At 38.6% G+C, this 24,298-nt stretch overlaps 1 protein-coding gene across 4 annotated transcripts in view; it reads left to right on the top strand.

The window, feature by feature from the left end:
* The window catches only part of LOC149146182 (serine/threonine-protein kinase CTR1-like), a 250,760-nt gene that overhangs the window by 137,675 nt on the left and 88,787 nt on the right, over nt 1–24,298 (top strand). For all 4 annotated transcript variants that reach the window (XM_089448645.1, XM_089448648.1, XM_089448646.1 and 1 more), the window contains exons 7-8: nt 8,899–9,576; nt 9,758–9,798. In XM_089448645.1, the coding sequence (XP_089304771.1) occupies nt 8,899–9,576; nt 9,758–9,798 (719 nt within the window). The remainder of the gene's footprint in view (nt 1–8,898; nt 9,577–9,757; nt 9,799–24,298) is intronic.

The following is a 24,298-nucleotide window of genomic DNA, read 5'->3' on the forward strand; positions in this document are numbered from 1 at the left end:
TCCCCAATGTTGCATTAATCATTATGGGGATAATATCAACGCGAGGAAAAAATTGTAATAATAGGGAAAAAATGAGTAATAATCGGGAAAAAATCGTTTGGTACAAAAATATTCATTTTTTTCAATTTTTTTAATATCTAAACCATCTACAGCATAAAATAAATACATTGACATATAAATATGATAAAAGAACTAATATATAAGATGTTTAATATCATTTCTAGTGCCAAAATCACACATAACAGTGAATCATGTCCTGAATAGTAAGTTCGGACTCCTGAGTCCCAACTCAACCTCAAAATATCAACAAAAAATATACTAATGTATCTCATATCATGAGTCATAATGTCATATACAATGAAATGAACCAAATAACTAAAGTCTAATACTACTGATTTCCCTTGCCTCTCTAGATGTAGATGTCGGTGGAGTTGGCAGGCTGCAGTAGACTATGGAGTCTGCTGTGCTCTAGAAGCTGAAGAAATAGGAGCTACAGGAGGTAGACCACGTCCTCTACTTGTGACAAGGGTAGCTTGGGTCACCTCCTCCTCAAAAAAAAAAAGGAAGTTATTTTTTATTTTTATTTATTTATTTTTACCACGATTTTTTCGAAAAAATCACTATTTTTTCAACTAGGAGCTACAGGAGGTAGACCACATCCTCTACTTGTGACAGGGGTAGCTTGGGTCACCTCCTCCTCCTCAAAAAAAATAAAAATAAAAATTATTTGTTATTTTTATTTATTTTTTTACCACGATTTTTTCGAAAAAAATCGCAATTTTTTCAAAAAAGTGGGCAATTTTTGTTTCCCCGAGTACTAAGCGCGATTTTATCTTTTTGTTAAAAATATCGCGATAATATCACAATTTTAACAACACTGGTTCTCCCTTCTGCATCTGGTGTGATTGCAACTGATTTTCTAGTAGCATCTTCCTCTGCATGGAAGTATGCTAATACTACTTGGTCAGGGCCTCCCACATCTCCTATGTCGTGTTCTTCTTGGCAATATGTGGTACTATATGATCCTTGACCCCGTCAAGGATGATACTCTTAGCCCTCGCCATTGCATCCTTGTACTTGTCGTTATCAGCCGGGTCAACTGGGATAGCTATCGTCCTCAAGGCGAAGTGCTTGACACGATTCCTATCTAGTACGGATAAGATTCTGGCCTTCCAAACTACGAAGTTTGAGGCTCTGTCCAGTCTGTCTTGGTCTCTTACTCCGTGTAGTGCCATTTCGCTGCTCCTCTACTTCCCTCTTGGAAGTTCTCGGTATGACTCCTCTGAGCCTCGATTTCCCTCCTGGAAACCCTTCTGCCAATGTCGAGATGCCCTCTTCAATCGTCTGTGCAACTGCAACACTAATCTGGATTCCTTGGCTAGAAATCCACCTCGATAGCAACTCCCTCTACCTTGGTCTTGCCCTGTTAGGTACTGTTCTGACTGCAGTACCCCACCAGCTCCACTCTACAATTTACCCAGAGCCTCCTAAACCCCAACAAACTGAAGGTTAGATCTCCTAGGCTCTGTGCAATCCCGACACTGGCAAATCAACCTCCTTAGCCAACTGCGTCAGCCCTACTGGCCTCTGCATGGCTCTGCGTGAGCTTGCCTTTGCCTCCGTTAGCCTCTACGCTGCCTCTTCTTGGCTCAATCTTGATGACACAGGCATTGCATCACCCCTTCCTTGCTGCTACTCTGCTAGGAACACCTTCTGTCACTCGGGACAACTATTTTCTGCTGCTGCTGCTCTGTTCGGCTGATGTCCTCAGTTCTCCTGTGATCGGCAACCACCCTTAGACCCTCTAATACCATGTTGGAATTTCTAAGTTTGACACATTAGAAACCCTTCATGCACTTTACTGATATATTCCTACCTACTTGTTCTGTTAATTATCAAGTTATTTACCATGTAAATACTGGAAATAAATACAAGTACATGCTCAACACATTACAGATTATCAACTCAAGCAAATAGAAACAAGCACACAAGTGGCACCGTTGTTTTCGGACTAATGTCCTTGGAAAAACCCAATGTGGGAAAATCGGTGCAACTATCTGAGGGTTTGATTTATTAAGTAGTTTCAAAATACAATTTGGGTGCCAAATTCGGCTCACCCAATAGAGAAAAATCTCGGTAGTAGTAACTCTCTACTCGGAAGCAAATATTCCGGCTGAAACCTCGGATAAACACTCCGGTAGCTCCACAACTCCAATCTGCGCCACGAAACTCCAACGTCAACCTCTCTTTGTTCCAGCGTTAGCCCAATGTCACTCTGACTTGGCCCACATCAGCCTTTGGAGGCATTACGTCAGTCCTCTGGCCCTCTGCATCACCCACGCTGGCCCTTTGAGGCACTACACAACTCCTGGCTGCCTTTGTGTGAGCCCTGGTTGGCTTTGCGTGAACCCTTGGATGCTTTTGTGTCCCTCTCTCCGGCTACTATGCTGATACCCCCGGTGCTATCTCTGCCTCTCTGCTTTTGTATTCGCTACCCCTCAGCTGCAACTCTGATCAATCTCTCAACTTTCTCAGCAAATCCAGCCCCAGAAAGTCGAAATCTTGATCTCTTGGTGTGTTCTCCAAGTGGCCCTCAAGCCTCCTCTTATACTTTTCTCGTTGACAAATCAACGGCTGAGATTAAGTCCCTAATCAACGACGAAGATTAGATCTGTCTTGCTCCATGACTTTTTGACCATTCTAACACAATTTTATATTAATTCACATTAATATTTTATTTTCCCTAAGTTTAGACTTTGGGACTACATAAAAAATATTAATTGTTTTAATATCTCCCAAACTCTAAGTTGCACGAAACGGGGAAACGGGGAAGCGAAACGAAACGCGACCTCCCCAAATTTTGGAAACGGGGAAACGCGAATATATATAATAATATATATATATATTAAAAACATTTAAAAATTATTAATATATATATGTGCAATCATAAAGCATTAATGATACATTTACTTAAACATTTTAACATTAAGATTAAATTTACATCACAATGATCACATTTACTCATGAGTCATCACATAATGAAAATAAAAATATAGGAACTGGAAAATCCAAAATCAGCCTTTATTTATATTAGTATATGAGGCTGCAAGTACAATAAAGACTATAAGGCTGCAAGAACTATAGAGACAAGTCACAAAAGACTAATCCTCATCATAACAATCCTCATCAAAAATAGAAACCCTAAAAAAATTTAAAAACTAATTAGAGAAAAAAAAATTTTAAAAACTAATTAGAAAAAAAAAAAATTTAAAAAACAAGTCATTTTTTTGGGGAAACGGGGCCCGTACGGCCTGGAAACGCGTTTCCAGGCCGTACGGTACGCCGAAACGCGTTTCCATTTCGTTTCCGGCCGGAAACGGACCCCTAGGCAACGTTTCCTGCAACTTAGCCCAAACTGTTTAGCATCTGCCCAAACCCTTTGTGGGTATTGGAGATCTCATGTGCCTTAGCCTCTCCACCAATTTTCGTGGCTAGAGCACATTCGATGCTACCCCAAATCAACATCTCTAATGTTAGCGAGCAATCTCTGCTCCAATCGCACTTCTAACATCTCATGCATAGTTCTTCATGCTCCGAGCGACATCGTACCCTTGCAAATGTTCAACGATCAAATCTTTAGATACATTGGCTCTCTAAATGTGTTATGTAGGTCAGCCAAGTGGTTCATGTTAGTTGTATTGCCCCACAACTATGATCCTCAACCTCCCCTCGTCATGATATGGATCAGCCTGCTCATCTACAGGATGATTTGATCCTCACATGTATTGGAGATGCTTATGTGCATTGTTATATCCCTCTGTTTAGCTGCTCGAGATTTCCAGCCGTGGCCCACGTCGTGTGCTAACCTACTTTAGAGCTGGCTCCTTGATGCACATAGGTGTTCAGGTGGTGAGAATGACGGTTGATTGAGGAATCCCCATTCCCACAGTAGGAACATAATGATCGCTGAGGTGGACTGAAATTATCCTGTCAGTGATTTGCGGTTTACATAGATGTGCCCCACTGGAAATGAACCCAGATGACTAAGAATTACACTGCCGGTTACATTGGTATTATGTGACCATGCAATCACAATGCCCAAGTCGACCATTTTGAAAGCCTACCACTGTTGCATAATTTCGATACATGTTCAAACAACTTAATTACCATGGTGGCTCAACAATTTCCAGTGCTTCGCTTCCCACAATGACCACAATTGCTCGGATAGTCAACTCCATAGTTTTAAATTCAGTCGATTCGAAACGGAAATGACCGAGTTGATCCGTTTCATTGCCTAGAAATGTGACTCGGTGGAGGAAACGGTTCAGTAAGCTGAGTCAGCCATGACTCAGCCGAGTCATGGCTGACTCGGCCAACTCGGCCGTTTCCGTATTGACTCAGCCGAGTCATAAACAGCAGCCCGTAACCCCATCAAAACAACGATTTGACAATTTTTTAATGAAATTTTGAAGTGTTTGCTGATTGGTTTGGACTCCAATGTGTTTTATGAATTAGTTAAATGTTATTTGGGGTCCATTTCCCCCTCCCAAACCCTATTTAACACACTCAAATGCTCTCTACTATTGATATGCTATTCAAATTTCATGGTAATGTTAAATTCTTAAAGTAAAAGTGACATTATAATTAATCTTCATTTTCATCCTTTTACTTAAATTTTTAACATTACCATGAAATGACTCAAGATGTTTGAGAGTGGTTTCGACCTCATTGGATTTCATATGGAGAAAGTAGAATTTTAGATTTCATTCAAAATCCAGCAGACTTATCAGTTTTTCAGGATTTTAGGGTTGGAGGATTGCAATGTTTCCATTGAATTTTGTCATGTATTAGGGTATGGAACTCGTATTTAATCAAGAGCACCAATCCCTCTATGTACCTTGATGTTAGTGACATTGGTTGTCGAACTCCTCTGGGATTCGCTCCCAAACCAGGAGCTTCTAAAAATGTCGCTCCCGCTCTCGTTTTCACTCCTGCTCCCAAGTAACACAAAGAAGAGAAACCGTTTGGATAAAAAACGGTTAAATGATCTAGTTTATGTCCAATACAACCTCCGGCTCAGACAAAACCATTTGCTGAACAAAAGACCTGATTCAAATTTCAGATCCCATTGTGTTGGAAGACATTGATCCAACATCAGATTGGGTAGTGGAGAGTCGTCCAACAGAGTTTGATCCTGATGAGGATCTTGATTTAGATTTAGATATCGAGACATCAGTTGAACTTGAACATGCTGTTCAGTTGAATGCAGATCCCAATCCACCAACCTCAGTCTCACAGCCAACAAGGACTCTAGTTGTAGGTGCTTCCTCTGCTCAGCCATGACAGAAGCGCAGCTGCATATCTACTCTATCTCAACGTGCATCTGCTGCAGTTGCACAACCTGCTAGTGGTACCACTTCTACAGCTGCAGTTGGAAATGATGATGATGTTGAGGAGCCATGGGGCCCCGTGTCTGACTCTGATGATGATCCAGAGATTGATCGACATGATCTTGGCTCCTCTGGCAGTAGCTACTAGCCAGTAGCTGTAGCACTAGTACTGGAGTCTGGTGACAGTTTACTATTGTTGTAGAGGCCATTTCTAGCCTCCTTGGTTATGTGTTTTTTGTTTTGAGTCTTTGATCATGTATGACAGTTGACTATGTATTGCCATTGGGTACCATTTTGATATAACGGATTGGTTCATGAGCCTACTTTGATCATATGTTGTCTTCCATCTATAATATAATGCTGTGTGTTTGGAAACATGAATGAAAATCTTTAAAATTATGTTTTTTTATAAAAAATAAATATTTAATGTATTTTTTACAACGACCGAGTCATTGAAATTGAGCCGGCCAAGTCATTACCATTTCGGAGTCAGAGTCGGAGTCGATCCTCGGCCGAGTCGGAGTTTTAAAACTATGGTCAAATCGACTTGTTGTTGACTACGTCCCCTCCTATAGTTGCAAAAATATACCCTGCAAATCAATAATAATGTTCAAGGCTCATAAACTTTGCTCAAACAATTAAAATCCGCCCCTTCTATACTTTGGCCAAATAATAAAAATTTGGCCCCTAATTTGATGGCTCCTGTGTTTAATAATCGTGCAAATTTGATAAAAGATACAATATGATCCGTCCTCCTAATAATTTAATGGACGGCCTTTGAGAGAAGATAATCGGCACTGCCTTCCTGAATCAATATTTTGATTCTTCCTCAAAAGAAAATTTGCTTCCGGCTCGGTCCCAAATGAAATTGTGCTTCGAACTTGTAAATATACTAAGCTTGATCCCTGTAATATTGATAGAAATCTTGTCTTGATAATAAGACAAGATCTGTTCCACAGAGGTGTATGATCTTGGCCTGCTTGCGGAAGGAAAGTTCAGATAACTTTGACCTCTTGCAATTGACTTCCAAAACTTGAAGAAAACCTTGAATAACAGTTCGAACTATTGCCAGAAAAGAACGTTTTAGTTCAATCCTCCTCACAACAATACATCTTGTTACCAATTCGCTTCAGAACTGGAAAATTTTCTACAGTAAACCCTCAGGCTGGCAAGTTGCACAACTCTGATACCACTGTAATGTCCCAAACTGGATATTTTCTTAATTTGCAGAAATTCACTCAACCCATAATCTCTCTGTAAAATCAACATTTTATTAACAGAAGATTGCCATGTAAAATAAACAAATAGAGCACTGCGATCCAATAACACAATGAACATGAAATTTCTCAGCTTTTATTATATTGGGTAAACTGGGGTTACATGCACATACAATCAAAATAGATGAAAATTTGGCCTCCAAGATAATCTGCGGCACTGCCATGCTAACCCTCCAAACTGAACTAAACTATATTGTTGAGCTGTCCTGTGCATTCTAGATGAATTCACCAAGGGGAGATGGGTACTCGCCCGATCTCACTGAATCACCCAAGGGTTTTCGTCCTGGGGCTACCAATGAAGTAGAGAACCGGGTTCTCAACCTCTCATACAAGAAGCAATATCAAATCTAAGCTGTCCTCTAATGGCCTCCTCATCTTTTTATAGATCTGATGGACCCCTCTAGAAGCTCCTATTTTATTATTATTTTAATCTTTGAGCACATTTCCCTTAATTAAAATAATATTTTTAATGTGGGAAAATGGTAAATTGGCCACCATGCCTCAAGCCAATAAAAATCACTTCTAGTCATCCCATCCTGTAGATCTTCTCGTTCCATTTCCAATGAGCTATTACACTAAGGTGTTCTGCCAAGGATTCCTCCCAAAATGCCACCTTAAGCGTAATTAATTGAGTCAGTCCCATTAATAATTCAATTTTTTGAAAGTTATCAGCATGCAATGAAACGAAAGGAAAACTGTGCGGATGATGGGATATACCAAGAGAATGCTATCAGACCTCATAAAAACACCTCAAAACCCAACCAAAAGCCCTTGGGCCTACGGATGATGCAAACCTGCACCTGTGACCTGTCTGCCCCCAACTCTAAAGGTCCTTCCTAACCATGCCATAAGGAACACCAGAAAAAGGTACATCACAGTCGCTGAGGAGCAATAGTGGGTAGTTGAGAGTTGTTCACAAGTGGAGCTGTAAACAACTCGACAGGAGTCTTGATGTGTTGTGGCCTTGATGGACTAAGGCACAACTAGAGAGTAGATTGATACGCGAGATTTAGTGGCCAGATGGACTTGGAGCATTGATATAGGCAGGAGTTGCAGATCGGGAGCTGCATGACCGAGCAGGTACAGGAATAGCTAAGGGGAGCTGAGAGAGTCGACTTCATCAGCCAGATGGTCAGAGTATCTTGTTGAGGGCAGATTGGTCGTCCATGGACTGACACAAAGCCGCAGTTTTGTATCTTGTACTAGTGGATGTATGAGGGCCATTATCGATGGTAAGGAAGCCCTAGACTATTGTATTATATGTTGCTTAATATAACGAAGTTGGGTTGAAAATTGTAAAAAGTTGTCTATATTCTGTGCATATGTGATTTACTGCTGTTTATATTCCGCTGTCCAAAGTAGTATCGTTGAGATTCTTGGTTTGGTAGCGTTAGAGATTTTAAGATTCTATCCTAGACCCAAGGTCATGGAAATTCAACATCTGCTAGTGCATGCCTCATTGGAGGGGTGTGAGGGAAGAGCTGATATACCATAGCTGAATCATCTGATGAGGAGTGAGATAAGATCATCATGTGTTTGAAGGGGAAAACTGAAAGAGTAAGTCTGAGTCTGAAGAACATGAGCAAGAGGGCTCATTTAAGCAGCAACATCAGGAGGCGACAGGATGAACAATCAGATGCCTCCGGGAGCTCCTGGGGTATTTTGTTGTGTCTAACCGAAAAACCAAAAATGTCATACTTTTTTCTAACAGACACAGATAATGGCAATTAGCTTTTTTTCATTGTTAGTATGACTGATGATTGTTGTGTTATCTGTATAACGCTGTGGGTTGATTTGATGCATGTGTTGCATGGACATTTGATCCACTATTTGCTTAAGTGGTAAATGAACGCCTCAGTCATTAAAATCTATGGTGGTGATATTTGACATCAACACATCAGTTTCTATGTTGTTATTATCATGCCATTTAGTTGCTAGTTCTTTTTACTATGCTAGAGCACATTAATGCGTTTTACATTTCTATTTTCTTGTTAATATGCTTGTAGTTTCAATTCTTAATTTTTTTCTCATGAGTCAAGACTCAAGTTCCATTTTATTAAAGTCATTTGTTTATTTTTGTTGCATGCTAAGGTGGATGAACCTATACTAGGAACTATGCTCTTAAAATCCCAATATTTTTGAACTTTCTCTTAGGCAAGCTTTGTATGTGGCATGAACTTGCCAAACCAAAATAATTACCTGAAATTGTATGATTAATATTTGCGGTGCAGGTCCAATGGAGGATGGCACTAGAGTCTCATTTGCTGCCTCATTAAATCACATAGATACTGTTCCTGTGGTCTCCTCGTGCATTACATGCACAGGCACTGAAGCATGTGCAGAATGTTCTAATGCTACCAATTTTGCAGGCAACTTGTCAGTGCAGAATGTTGCATTTCTACATTTGAAAGAAGAGTTGAGAGGCACAGTGGATGAAAATGAGGCTTCCCATGAATGTATAATTCCCACTGGCACAAATGACACAAAATATAATAACCTACCAGATCTGTGTCCACATGTTGATGGAGAGAAAGCAAAGATACTTGTGGATGCCAAATCTAATAATGATCACTTTCTGCAAAGACCCGTGCAGGTTAACAAGAAAGACGATTTACATGCAAAAACTAATAAAGATTCTTTTGATCATAAATGCTTGGAGGTTCACAAACACAGAATTGAACATGGGAAAAATGGCGATACAGAATGCCTTCAGGATACTGTGTTGCAGTCTTACAAGCATATAGATGAGCAATCTAAGTTAAAAGATTGTCTGCATAGAAACAATGATAAGAGACTTGAAGAGGCTGGGTGTCTGTTACAGAACAGATCAACACTTGAGCTGTCATTGGCAATGGATGGTCTGGAAATTCCATGGGAGGATCTTATTTTGAAGGAACGGATCGGTGCTGGTAATTATTTAGTTTTATTCAGTGAAGAAAAATTATCCATATCATTGTGCTTGCATACTTGAATGATTTGCATAGCTACACAACAACGGAGATTCTAAAAAAATGGCCAGATTTTTTTTGTATTGAAAGATGGTCAAATCTGATTCTGACTATTCATTATTAATTGTTGATTCCATTGTAGGTTCTTTCGGAACAGTGCATCATGCTGACTGGCATGGATCGGTTAGTAATTTTCATGGTCCATTGCATTCTGTCCAGATGTTTATGTTCTTATTTGATATTTTAACTATTTGATTGTCTGTGCTGCTATAAATGAGTGATTTTGCATTGCTATCTTTCTGTTTACTTGAAATTTAGATAATGTAAGATTAATTGTGTATGCCTGAATTAGAAGTGTTTGAATTCAATGGAATTTGGTAGCAACCTGACTTCCACGTGTGCATCTTTCCTTGAAGACCTATACACAGGGAAAAAAATTATCTGATGATGCATCTGTGCATGTGTTTTTCGTCATATGGAGTTTAAAAAGTCAGTTATCTGTTTTCCTCACTGCTGGGTTCAGTTATGAGTTTATTGCAATTTTAATATGAAAGTTTCAGATTTATTATTTTACGTAAATTCTTAAGCTGGTTGACTATTTAGGCCAGAATTCCATCCTTGTTGAATATTGAAGCGATGTTGAATATCCTGCCTCTTTTTTATTTTGTTTTATCCTAAGTTTGAATGTGCAAGAAGGTTCAGTGGAGATGTATGTAGTGTGAATCACATTAGGACATAGGAAAATGTATGTTGACTTTAAGATATTCTTTGTTGGCAACTAGCTGGCACAGATTATTGCATAAATCAGCTTGAGGGTGAAAACAGAAACAACTCCATAATGGAGTCCCCATATTTTTTATTGCTAACTGTTGGGAAAACTGAGAGAGCGGTTGAATCAGTGTTTCTTTCAATTGTTAAATTATGCCAGTTAAGATTTTTATCACCAATTAAGCCAGAACAAATGAACAGAACACAAGAGAATTCTATTAATAAGATAGTGAGGACTCCAATCCTCTTTTACAACAAAAATCAGGGTCCAACCTGTACAACAAGATCTTTAACTTCTTCAAGGTTCCAACCCTGAAAGAGGACTCCAATCCTCACAACACATCCAGGTTCCAATCTGGTCTTTTACAAGGCTCCAACCTTGAACAAATCTTTAACAATGCTCCAACCTTCAACTGCTTCAAAGACAAAATAATACTGCTTCAAAACATCATCAAAAGGACTTCAAACCTGCTACAATAATTTTTCCACAAACTGCTCCAAAATGCTTCCCAAGGTCTGCACAAAAGATCTTCTCCAACAAGTGATTAGGAAGAGTCCAACAAGGCTGCTCAAGTAGGACTTGAAGTTCGTTTAAGGGTGCTTCAAAGATACTCTGAATAGTCTGCTACAAAACTATTCAAAAGATTATTATGACTAAAAATATATATAAAATAATACAAATAATCTAAAACAATAATAATAATAAATAATAATTAATTAGTAAATAGTTAATGAAAAGTAATTAGTAAATAGTTAATGAAAAGGTATGTCCCTAACGACATAACCGTTGGTGAAGAGGTACCTGCCTAGGGTATATAAGCAGACCCTCACCCTCATTGTAATCATTTCATATCAATTCTTTTAATATAATATTTAATATACAATTAGATGTCTTTGTCTTCGAAGTATTCTGAAGATTACTCCGCGGTGTATATGAACTTTGTTCGTTACATTGGTATCAGAGACACGTTCTCCGATACTGGCCATTGGTCATTAAAGTCTTCATCAACCTTGTTTTCGTTGCAATCAAGCGTTTCGCTACACAGAATTTGGAGGTTCTCCATTTTGCTGGCAGGCCTTTGACCATTAAAAAAAATCATTAAAAAAAGAAATAGAAAAAAACATATTTAAATAAAAAACTAAAAAAATAAAATTGAAAAATAAAGAAAAATAGTATAAAAAAAGAAGGGGAAATATTTAAAAAAAAGTTGGAAAAAAAATTAAAATAAAAAATAGAATTTATATATAGATTTTTTATTTTTATTTTTTTTTCCTCCATGAAAAATCGTAATTTTCATTATGATAAAATAAGAAAATTACATGCTGTATGGTTCATATGATGTCATACAGAAAAATAACTGATTCGTATCATCCAAATCAGTACCATCATCCTAGCATATAATAAAAAAAATATATACATCATGTCATCAAAGTCTAGTGAGTATAATCCAGTATGTGGATGTTGTTATGATATCAAAAAAAGAAGATCCTGAACTGTGTCAAAGTGTTCATAAGTGACCAAAAAGCTTCGTAATATATGTTCAATCCTGTATATCTGCATCTGCCTAATGGATGTCCATGAATGGCCTATGATAATATTGGTATTGTGTGTTGTTATTGTTCTTTGTCACGTGCCAAGTACCAAACGTTTGCTGCGTGCCTTCTTTGGAAAGTTGGTCAGCAATATGATTTTGCTCCCTATAAATATAATGACAAGAGAGGAAATCAAAACAAATTTTGAGGCACATCACTTCATCCAGTATACTTTTGAGAGCGTGTGTGTTACATGTGGATTTGGATGTGATCCAATCGATCACCAGTTTTGAGTCACCAAAAATTTGTAGTTTTGTGCATTGTTTCTTAAGTGCAAAGAGAAGAAGTAGTTTGAAACTCTGTAATTCCGTGTAATTGTTCTTGCCTTGACCCAGACTAGACTTTAATTGAAAATAATGATGTTCAAATATGTATAGAACAACCCCTCCACCACAGTATCCCTCCTGTTAGGATCTGTCGAAATAAGTCCAGGGGAGTGTTCGACCGATGATTTTCGTTGTTATAACATGAGGGACAGAGGGATTCTCGTCTTCTAGTAGCATGGAATATATGGCTAAAGCCTGTGTCGCAGTTCTCTCCAGACAAAAAGGTTGGTCTTGAAAATTTTTCCGGTTGCAACCAATCTATATACTCTAACACACCAGGAAAGGAATATTTTGTTTGTTTGTTTGTTGATGATACATTCCACCAGCTGACACGTGATTGTGATATGGAGTTGCCTTGCTATTTAATCGATGAAGAGAGGCCGTGATAAATGAAGTTCCATACCTTGGACACCACTTGACAGTGTAGAAATAAATGCTCTGTGGATTCTTCCGCAAATCGACGTAGCGAACACCATGAGGGGCCATGATAAGCACGCTTCATCAGATTTTCTCCAGTTGGTATTTTGTTTTCCAACATGCACCAAAATAGCAATCGCGCTTTTGCCGACCCCTTGAGCATAAGTGCTTCCACCACCAGTTGGGTGCATCAGGTTCTCTTGTACCAATGGTTATGAGGTAACCTTCCTTGGGAGTGTAGGCACCATGTTTTGTGAGAACCCATAGTAGTTCATCTTCCTGGTTGGTTAGTCTGGTGTGTGACGAGGACAAAGCCCTGAGATAATTTTCCCATACATCATGCCATTGTGCAGGGAGCTACAGTTCATCGGCTGTGAGCCAATACTGTCCCCAAATGTCCTATCTTATAGGGTCACCAATCTGATTTAGGAATTTTATCTGATGTTCATTGAGGAAAGTGATTAAGTCGTGAGGGAGAATATGTTTATTATCGCAGCCAGACCATGGGTCAACTCCAATACGATCATGATGTCTAGAGCCAATGCGCCAAGCTAATCCTGTAGCAATGAGGGGAAAAGACTTAAGGACAACTTTCCAAATGGTGGAGATGTTTGCTATCGATTTATTGGGGAGTCGAATCCACTCTTCAATAGATAGAGGGGCGATATATTTTTGCTGTGCCACTTCTGTCCAGAGGCTATTTGTAGTGATTAATCTCCATCCAACCTTTGCCACCAAAGCTTGTGAAAAACAATGTAGGTCCTTTAGACCCTATCCTCTCCATGCCTTTGGGAGGGCAATTTTGTCCCATCTGACGGAAGCAAAGGTGTGCCCCTCCTTTGTGCCACACCAGAGGAAGCCACAACAGATCCTCTGTATGATATTTAGAATGCCTTTTGGAATCCAAGATAGGGACATCCAAAACACCGACGTGGCTTCAATGATCGATTTAATGAGAATAAGTCTGCCCGCTCTAGAGAGCCACTTGTGGCACCAGGATTTAATTTTCTTCTCAATTTTAGTCACTAGCCATATCCAATTTGCCTTCCAGTAGTCATTAGGCTTGAGTTTAAAATCAAGATATTTGATTCCTTCTTCAAGGTGAAGGAAAGTGAATGGATGGATGTTGCGTGTTAAAGAATCAAGGGCAATTAGGTGTAGTGTGATTCTTCTTGACTTGATAACAATTTGTGGAGTCCTTTTCATTTTCTTGTTAGCTTAATCTTCTTCTTCTTCTTATTAATGCATGTGTGTGTACTTCATCAAACTGCTACCAAAAACATAAGAACAAGAACACAAGATGTTGGCTCTCTGCGAGGGCCAAAACCTCTCTTCTCTTGAGAGGAAAACCCTTTTGTAAGTTTCTCTTATTGAAGCTTTTTATTGATCAATGCCAAACCCTAGACCCCTGACTAAAATGTCCTCCAAGCACAAGTCAAGTCCTTTCTCCTTTCTGCACTTTGTTCCTCGACACTTCCTTCTCCCAGCACTTTGCTTCGTCCTCCTTCCGCACTTCATTCTTCTTTCAACTGTTGGTAAACCTTGTAGCACTTGCTCTAGATGAGATGCTTCTGTTCTATACTTAGAGATATCCTTCACTTATGTAGACACCTTCCTTCAAATGAGATCCTTCTTGAGATGTATGTGTAGACTGAAGTGACTGTACAACAACTCTAGATTCTCGCATGTGTGGGAGGTTTACTTGATGTTGTATACCCTTCTCTCCTTCGCTTGAGTACCCTTCTTCTACGCTTGATTAGGAGGCCTTGTAGGCCTAGATTTAACCCCAAGCAATGAGAGATAGTAGACTGTTTGTTGCTGCTGTCATAACCGCAGAGACAACCTTCCCTTCCTTGCACGTGTGGCTGTAACTAGCCCTAGAACATGTTTAATAGGTTGTCATTAATGTCAAAGCGGGAGTAGTTGCAGGATGATTGAGCAGGTGTGCAGCAGGTCATTGATGTCAAAGCAAGAGAAGGTGCATGTATGAGGTAAATGAGAGGTTGCAGGAACGAAACCCTAGCCCTAGGGTTTGAGTTCCTTGGACGATGAAGAGACCCCGTCTTTTGTTGTCATTTTTGGAGCAACAAATCAGTGTGCTTGCCTTAGAGACACTTGCCATTGGATTCTCCTTGTCTCACTGATTCTGATGGTACATTGAGCATTTTCTGGGTCCTCACGGTTTGAGAGAAATGTCCAATCAAAGTTAAAGCCTCGGCCAATGGTCCTAAATCCCCAAGGACTGATGATGTGGCAATAATTAATTATGGATGATGAGGCATCACATTGTTTATATGGTAGATTATGTATGATGACATTAAATGATGATGTGGCAGCCTAAAGTTGATGAGAAAGTTTCTTCATTAAATTAATTTTTAGAGTTAAGTAAAGGAATCAATATTTTTATGCAACCCCCATACTTGGTCAATAACCCCAAAAAGGTGTTATGGTAAGCTTATCAAACAAAATAAGAATAAAAATTAAAATTGAATTTTTAAATTCAAAACCCTAGTCGACTTTATATTTTTGGGCGGTAAATCCAAATCTCTCGAACTGGCTCTCTAGAGACATCTATTTGGTTCATATGAAATCTATATAAACCAAGGATGTAATCCAAGCAAGACACACAAAAAATTAATTCGTTTTTCTATCTGTGGCAAGGAATTTGTCAAAGGCTATTTGGTTCGTAATATTTTTTTGGGTTCCTAGCGTTTGTTTATCTCGTGGGCTCCATCAAATAAACAATCTGCGGCCAGAGAATGAAGTTCTGAACACTGAATGTTTGGGTTTGAAGAAGTTGAGTGATTTGATTTGCTTTGTGCCCATGAAGGGCTTCTTTGATTTTTGTTGCGTAAGGGAGTTTCTTTTTGTAACTTCTTTTGCAGGTGGATCAAACTTCTCACATAAATTACCTCTGCGGATTTCCTTAGGGCATATGTGCTAGCTGCTGTCCTGAATCCTTTTAAAGTCTTTGACCCTCATCAATGGCACACACTCTATGATCTGTTTGCTGAGGGTTTATAGCTATGGTTTATTTTGGGATTCATTGGGTTACTTTGTTACATTGTGCTGGAGAATTAACGCATCTTTGAAACAACTCTATCATTAAACAATGTTTCTGTCAATACAATTTCTGAAACAATTGATCCCTGCGGTTATCTTCAAAGTCGAAGCTTCTGAGGGTTTAAAGGAAAATTAAACGTTGATCTATTCTGGAATGGTTTTGGGGCTTGAAAAATTGGATCTCGTTTGGTTTTGAGTTTATTTCTGCAAGTGACCTGGAGAAGGTTGAAATTGTTCTCGCTGGACCTTTGTGACTTCTTTTTGCAGGTGTCTCTGAAGCATGTTATGGGCACAAGTTCTGGAAAGTATTTGCGCTCTGTTTGTTGAATCATTTGTGACTTTGTGACTATCCTAGCACAAACTTGTTTTGGGCATTAAGCTGTGACCTACTGGCATTGAAAATTATTGGTTTGGATCTGGTTCAAACTTGGTATATCCTAAGAGGCATCCACTTGGGCAGTTGTGAGCTCCTCTTTAACCATGCCTAGCATCCGATATCTCAAACCCTAGCAATGTATCCGTCACAAATTAGTGATGGTTTTGGTTGTCATATTCATTGCAAGCCTTATGTGACTGCTACAGTTATAAAAGGCTGCATTCGTTTTGTGTGTGTTGGCATGCTCTCTGCAGTCATGTTTGCAAGATCCTGCAATATCAACGTATGACATGCACAACGCCTTCTTAACAATTATGATAAATGTGCCTTTGTGGATTTGGATGGGTTAAGCATATTGTAACAATATCAAAATAGTGCAGTGACCTTGCTAACTGCAAGACTGCAACCTTGTTGATAGTAAGATGGTAATTTCTGTGACAACATGGCAGTGACCTTTATTGACAGTATAACAGTAAAGACTTGATGATGATAACAGTATGACACTTTAATATCTTCAGATATATGGCAATTTGTTTTAGATGACATTGATGTTTGACGTCGCTGTGTTGGAAGATCTCTAGTGTAGCACTAACCCCATGAAAGTGATAACCTGGATAACAATAGTGAAGGTTGTGACCTCTGTATTCTTGGTATTGATTGCTAACTTTTGAAGAACAATCCTAATTGTATGACAGAACTCTGAGCCAGAATGCAGCAAAGGCATTGTAACAAGTTGTTCATTGCAGCATGACTTGATCTATTGAATAGTTATATATCGGTCACAATTGAAGTACTACTGTTGTGATCAAAGGATCTTTACAGTCTGGACATTGATATGAGTAGCAAGATCTCATTATTGTTTTGAAAGATCTTGTAGCAGAAGTGATAGTAACCAGTGCTTGAAGAAGTTAGGGAAGTCTCACTGATATGCAGCCTGGCCTTGCTAGAGTTTGTATTGCACAATAAGATTAGTTTGAAAGCAACAACTGCTACATTGATGTATGACAGTGTTTTGTGTAGCAGTAATATTAGATATGTGATATATGACAGTGCACTGTGATTGACAGAACTGTACATCATGGCCGTGGCTTGAGATAATAGGGACCTTGATGTACATAATAGTGATGATGATGATATATTAACTAATAACAACAACTACAGTAATTGTGATGCGATGTTGTGATAGCATGTGTGGATATCAGTGGAGCAGTGTGCTGAGGTGGTAGTAGGGTGGTGCAGGAAGAGTGGCAATAGTGAATAGTTGGAGTTGTAGGAGGTTGAAACAGATGACGCAGAAGTGCAGCAGAAGCAGTAGACAGTTGGATTATTGGGCAGAAAAGGCAGCAGTAATGGACTAGAAGTGGCAACAGTTGATTGGATTGTTGTAATAAAGCAGTGAGCAGCAAGGGACAATTTAGACAACAGTAAGTGACAGCAACAGAGATCAGAATGCATCAGTGGGCAATGATTGGACGATGAGTGCAGTAGCAATAGCAGCAGTTTGAATAGCAGATCTATGAACACTGAAGCCGAGCAGTGAATTGGTTCTGGCAGCAGCCAAGCAGAGGTAACTGTGGCAGCAGCAACAAAAGCAGAGTGTGGAGAGTTGAAGTGGACAGTAGGTACACCAACAACAAAGATGGGCTTGGAGCAACAACAAAGGTAGTTTAATTACAACAACAGAGGCAAAGTAGATAGAAGCAGTGGACAGGGCCATTATCCCTAGTACGGGAGCCCAACCATCAGGGAGCCTTGCTTCCTTCCAAATTGTTGGAAAACTCTTGGGAGTATTTCACTTCCTTCCAGGTCCTCCTGGTAAAGTATTGTATGTACATTGTACACTACATAATACAACGCTTGTTAAAGCTAAATCCCTTGTGTACTGCTCTTCATGTGATATGTTTTATGGTTTTATAATGATGCTCTGAATTGTCTTTAAGAATTAACCAATTGTGAAAAATAATAGGAAATACTGATTCACCCCCCCTCTCAGTGTTTCCAACAGAACAATCCTCTTAGGCTCAGTTATGTATCCCTTTTCTTTGCTGCACCAGGAGACCTCTTCTTTGTCCTTCGTTACCCTTTACTTGCCTCTTTTCTTCGCAGATTTAAGAGATATGAGTGCGCTGTCTTTGGAGGAGTGGACAACCTCTATATATAGAGGATTGTCCCTCCTTTAGGCCGACTTGAAGACCGACTTGCTATCTTTCCTTCAAATGGATTCTTTGGTGGTGTTACATGCTTGGAGGAGTGTTATGAATAAATATATAGGAAATAATGTAAAAATAATGTAAATGATAATAATCATAGATAATGATTAGTAACTTAGTAATTAGGTTGAAGAGGCAAGTCTAAATGAGACATGACTCTCCACAAAGAGACACCTGCTTGATATATAAGCAAGCCTCTCATTCTCATTGTATCAATCATTCTTATTCATACATATAATATAATATTTGTATCCTCATGGATATCTTTATATTCCAAGTCTTCTGGAGTAATTAATTTGTAGAAGGAACTTTGTTCGCTTCATTTGGTATCAGAGCAGTCCGTCCTCTGGCCGCAATCGCTGCACAGAGCCACGTTCTCCGATCCAGGTCTTTGACCATCAAATTCGTCAACTTTATTGCTGTTGCAGTTCAAGCGTTTCACTACAATTGGAGTTTCTCTGTCTCGCCATCAGGCTTTTGGCCACACTTAAAAAAAGAAGAAGGCAATATATAATAGAAAAAAAGGTCAAATAAATAAATATATATTCATAATTAAGAAAAACAACAAAAAAATAATTACAAAAAATAGAGTTAATATTAAAAAAAAAGTGTATATAAATATATAAATATATATATTTTGAAAAAAATAAAAAATAAAAAATAAAATAAAAGTTATTAGAAAACTTACCATCCACTTCGGTTTCCCCACACACTGACACTGCAAAACGACCCACGCAAATCCCTCTTTACTACCCAACAAATGGGCCGGCTTCTTCTGCTTACTATCGACGTTGTCGTTATTCATATCCGCCTATGCATACCAAAATTGTGTCGCGACACCACCATAGCACCACAGTTGGGCCACGTATCCACCGTTCCTCAGCAGCAAGCACTTGCAGCGTCAGCCGTCTAGTGCTATTGTCCATCCCTAAGCCACCGCCGTCCACCAGTCCCACCTCCAACTTGAAGAGCAATCCAACAAGCCGTCCATCACCGCCGCGACCACCACCCTACTTGCACAATGTTTCCACCCTTACCATTGAGAACCAGCGATTCCACTATTGCGGCACATGTTTGTCACTGCTAGCCGTCACTTTTTTTTAACCACTCAACCAGTCAGCCTTATTGAGAACCAGAGGCCATTCGACTTGGTTCAGTATCCATGCAGATTCGACGCAGATTGGGCCTCGAGCTTTAGTCTGTTGACCTATAGGTTTGGATAGTTGAGCCAGAACGTAGAATGAACCCTGAGTTAACAAATCAACCCATAATATTGTTCATTCAGTGTCGTTATGCATGACCGCTCATCCTAAAATCGTATGGGTTGTTGTATTTGTAACTAACTCTTACAAACACTAAATATGAGATCTGAATTTTGTGGTCTTTTCCTACCATCGCGTCCGTACATTGCCATTTTTAAGTCAGTTGCTAACATTCATTAAAAGAATCATTGCCACAGTAATTACAAAGTCACGACTTTTCAAACTTTGTTTGTTCCATTAACCTCCAAATTCAATTGGAAACTGTGGCCAACCATTCGAGGGGAAGTTAATAAGTGAAGGTCTATAATAAAAAAAAATTACTTTTATAAAAGTTCTAAAAAAATTTTAATTAAAAAAAGGCTTTTGTATTAGAAAAAAGAAAGAAAGAAAGAAGGAAGCAATATATATATATATATATATATTTATTTATTTTGAAGTTATATTTTATAAAGTAAAGTAGGCAAATAGTTACATATTGGAGAAGTGAGCCTCTCATATAAAGAATATATAAGCTTTTTGGTTAAGCATCATTGATGAAATTATTAACTAATACAAACAGAGTAAAATAAAAATAAAAATTCCATACAAAGTTAAAAGAAGTGGAGAAAAAGAAAAAAAATATGGAATCTCTAAGTAATGAACAAAAACAATCATTCGCAAGAGATATAGAACAATTAATGACAATACTTGAGCGAAAACATGCTGATTTTAATGAGGAGAGAAAGAAAATGGAATCCATATTCCAAGTTGAATGACCATCATCACTCCCACAAAACGATGTAAGCCATCGTACCGAAAAAGTTTAGCTAAAAGATCAATAGAATGGAAAAATAACCAAACTTCAGCAAAACAAGAAAGCGTTAGAACATGAACATAAAAATCTTGTCGATATGTATTACAAAGGAATAATGGAAAAAGACGAAGAAATGTCTCGTCTCAAGGACCACGTCGAAAAATTACTGGCACAAGTGAAGAAGGCTTAGGTCAGAAAGAAAGAACTCAAGAAGCACTTATCAGAACAAGAAGAGGAAGCTTTGCGTTTAAAGAACCTTAATAAAAATTTATTAGAGAAATCTAAAAGATGAAAAGCTTAAAATTCAAAACACTGAAAAAAGGTTGATAAATCAAAAATCAAAGAACTTTTATGTCTGAGAAACCATAATCAAAGTCTACTCACTCAAATTAAGAAACTTAAGGATGATAAGAAAGCATTAAAAAACAAGTTAGAACAATTCACTCAAGAAGAAGTGTCGAAATCTCCAGTCGCAACAGTTCAAGTTGAAAATAAGGGAACAAATACCGATCTAGTGAATATGTCAAATCAAGAAGACAAGTCAGTTGAAGAAATGACACACTTAGATGTTGCAGTTCAAACAATGAGCATCCCAAGTGAAAGTGAAACCAAAAAAGTTCCATATCGACATCCGAATCATGAGAGTAGACAACTCAATCAAGCTATGTATATGTACCATTCAGAACAGAAACAACAAACTGATGTTCCGGAGAATAGTGATGTAACCTCAATCCAGCCCTATGATGACAAGTCATTACAAAATTCTAGTGATCAAAATATTACACAAAAGATTAATCTAGGATGGTCTGATTCCGTTTCAGTGCGACAATTTTCTTTGTCACTTAGAAGATCATATCAACATGTATCGACAAAGATGACATTTCCAAGACATAAAGATATTCGAAGCCAAAAAAGAGATCAAGCCTTTTTCATTAACAAGCTTTGAGGACAAAGCTTTTTGAGGAGGAAGACAATGTTATGAATAAATATATAGGAAATAATGTAAAATAATGTAAATGATAATAATCATAAATAATGATTAGTTAATTAGTAATTAGGTTGAAGTGGCATGTCTAAATGAGACATGACTCTCCATGAAGAGACACCTGCTTGATATATAGGCAAGCCTCTGATTCTCATTGTATCAATCATTCTTATTCATACATATAATATAATATTTGTATCCTCATGGATATCTTTATATTCCATGTCTTTTGGAGTAATTAATTTGTAGAAGGAACTTTGTTCGCTTCAAGGAGACTTGACTTTGCTTGGAGGTGACTTCTTTGACTTTAATTCTTTTGACTATTTGACTCACCTATAGCACTTAACATGTGCTAGACCTATTTCAATGAGCAAGAAACTCATTGACATATTATAAAAATAATATTTCTTTTCTTGAATAAATACAAAATATCAAAAGTAAATTTTTGAAGACCGAACCTAGATACATTTCCTTCAACATTGCGAGCATGAGTGAGTTCAATAACTGAGCATTCATAGTAGGTGATAGTAGATTTTTGTTGATTTGGAGACATACCTGTAGCATTGTAGAAGGTGTTCAGGATGTCTTTGAAAGCATTGATATCACTGAGTGAACCATCCAGGAAGATAAGTACATCGTCAACGAACAATCGATGTGAGAGTAGTGTACTGCCTATACGAATCCCTTTGAGAGAACTTTGCCTTGTGGCTCTGTGCATGAGTCTGCTTAATCCATCCATGATTAGCAGGAAAAGTAATGGGGAAAGCGGGCATACTTGCCTGAGTCTACGCTTTGCATGAAAGAAATTTGATGCAGCACCATTGATGAGAACAGAGAAAGATGCAGTGGAGATACAACACATGATCCATTTAATAAAAGATATAGGGAACCCCAGATGAGTGAGGAGTAATCTGATGTAGATCCAACTGGCCCTGTCAAAGGCCTTGGATAGGTCAATCTTGAGGAGCATGCCTTTTAGTTTCAGGGTCTTGAGACTATGAAGGCTCTCTTGGGCGATACCAATGGCTTTGTGGATTTGACAATCTTCTAAAAAATAAAATTGTTCCTTTGATATGTGATGAGAGAAAATGGTGCAGATTCTATTGGCAATGATCTTGTAGATAACATTGCATAGAGAAATCAAACGATAGTCTGCAAAAGAGGATGGAGCATCTAATTTAGGGATAAGGGCAATGAAAGTAGAGTTGAAAGCTTCATATAGCTGACCAGTGGTGCGACATTCCTCAACAACAACAAATAAATTGCATCCAATGAGTTCATAGAAATTGAGGAAGAATTCAATGGTCCACCCATTAGGAATAGGGCTTTTATCCTTCTTAAACCGCTAAAGGTTCTAATTCCGTCGGGGTGACAGGGTGTTGCAATTCTTTAGAGTCTTCCTCTGTGACAAACCGAGGGAATTCCTGCATGATGTGCATGATGTTGCCGAGGGACTCATGTTGCGAAGCTTTGAACATCGATTGGAAATGATGAATCCCCATTCTAGCCAAATCCTTAAAATTTGAAGCAGTATTCCTAGCGTCATCGTTTAGGGACCATATAGTGTTGAAAGCCTTCCTCGCCTTTGCATATTGATGGAAGAATTTTGTGTTTTCGTCCCCTACCTGAAGTCATATGGCCTTGCTCTAGAGTCTCCACGTTTCTTCTCTGGCTTCCAGGATTCTTCGTTTTTCCAATTCCAGGGAATAAGTTGTAGTTTAGATTCTTGAGTCTGATAACCCCTACCCTTTGGCAGTTCCAAGCATTCTAGGGTGGCCTCAATCTGTGACAGAGCTTCCTCATCTCTACTGTGTTTCGCTTTGAGGCATGCTATGGTTTTCTTCTTTATATTATCGTTGAATTGTGAGGCCATGGAACAATTCTCCAGCTGTTCACATCTCTTCCAATGTTCAATCACCATCTTCCGAAATTCCTCCTCCTTGAGCCAGGTAGAGTTGAATTTGAAGGGAGCTCTAGGCTTGTCAAAATGACCAAGTATTTGAAGATATATGGGGTGGTGGTCAGATTGTCCACCTTGTCCCACCCATTGTTTATAACATGATAGATGCTCTAGAAGGGGCTCCTTGATCAAGAAACGAATCCAGTTTTGCGAGCAATAGCTTCACCCCCACACTTTGGTTCCTCTAAGTTGGGAGGGATTTTGCCATATCGATATTGATGATATTATGTGTATCCATAAGACGGAGGAAGTAATTAGACAGGGAGTCCTCCAAAGCCATACTACCCATAGTTTAAAAACTGGCCAGCATGAACTGAAAACTGATCAAACTGGCCGATTCATTAGGCAACCGGGTTGAACCGGGCAAAATAGTTGGTTTAAGCGCTGACTTCGCCAAAAAATCACAAAAATCAGACCAAACTAGCCGATTTTTGAAGGAACCAGCCGGTTTTCCCATAAAACGACTGTTTCCTTCATAAATTGGCTAATTTATTGCTAGGCCAGTGACGGATCCCACATAATGCAGTTTTGATGCCGTTTTGAGGGGAATTTGGTGTTGTTTCCCTCCAAAAACAACTTGTCTAAAAAAACATGCCTCCCCTCTTAGTTGCCTCAGACATATCAACCCAGCAACACTAGCAATCAATGGTAATGTTAAATTCGTACAGTTTAAGTACCATTTCCTTTTTTTTTTTTCATTTTCATCTTTTTGATTCAATTTTTAACATTACCATGAAATGACTCAAGATGTTTGAGAGTGGTTTCGACCTCATTGAATTTCATATGGAGAAACTAGAATTTTAGAGTTCACTCAAAATTCAACAGAGTTAATGGTTTTTACGATTTCATGGTTTGGGGGTTTGCAATGTTTCCATTTGATTCTATCATGCATGAGGGTATGAGATTGGCATTTGATCAAGAGCATGAAGC

Source organism: Pinus tabuliformis, chromosome X (assembly GCF_031772625.1).
Source record: "Pinus tabuliformis cultivar Carrire ecotype Pingquan chromosome X, CPIR1, whole genome shotgun sequence".
NCBI lineage: Eukaryota > Viridiplantae > Streptophyta > Pinopsida > Pinales > Pinaceae > Pinus > Pinus tabuliformis.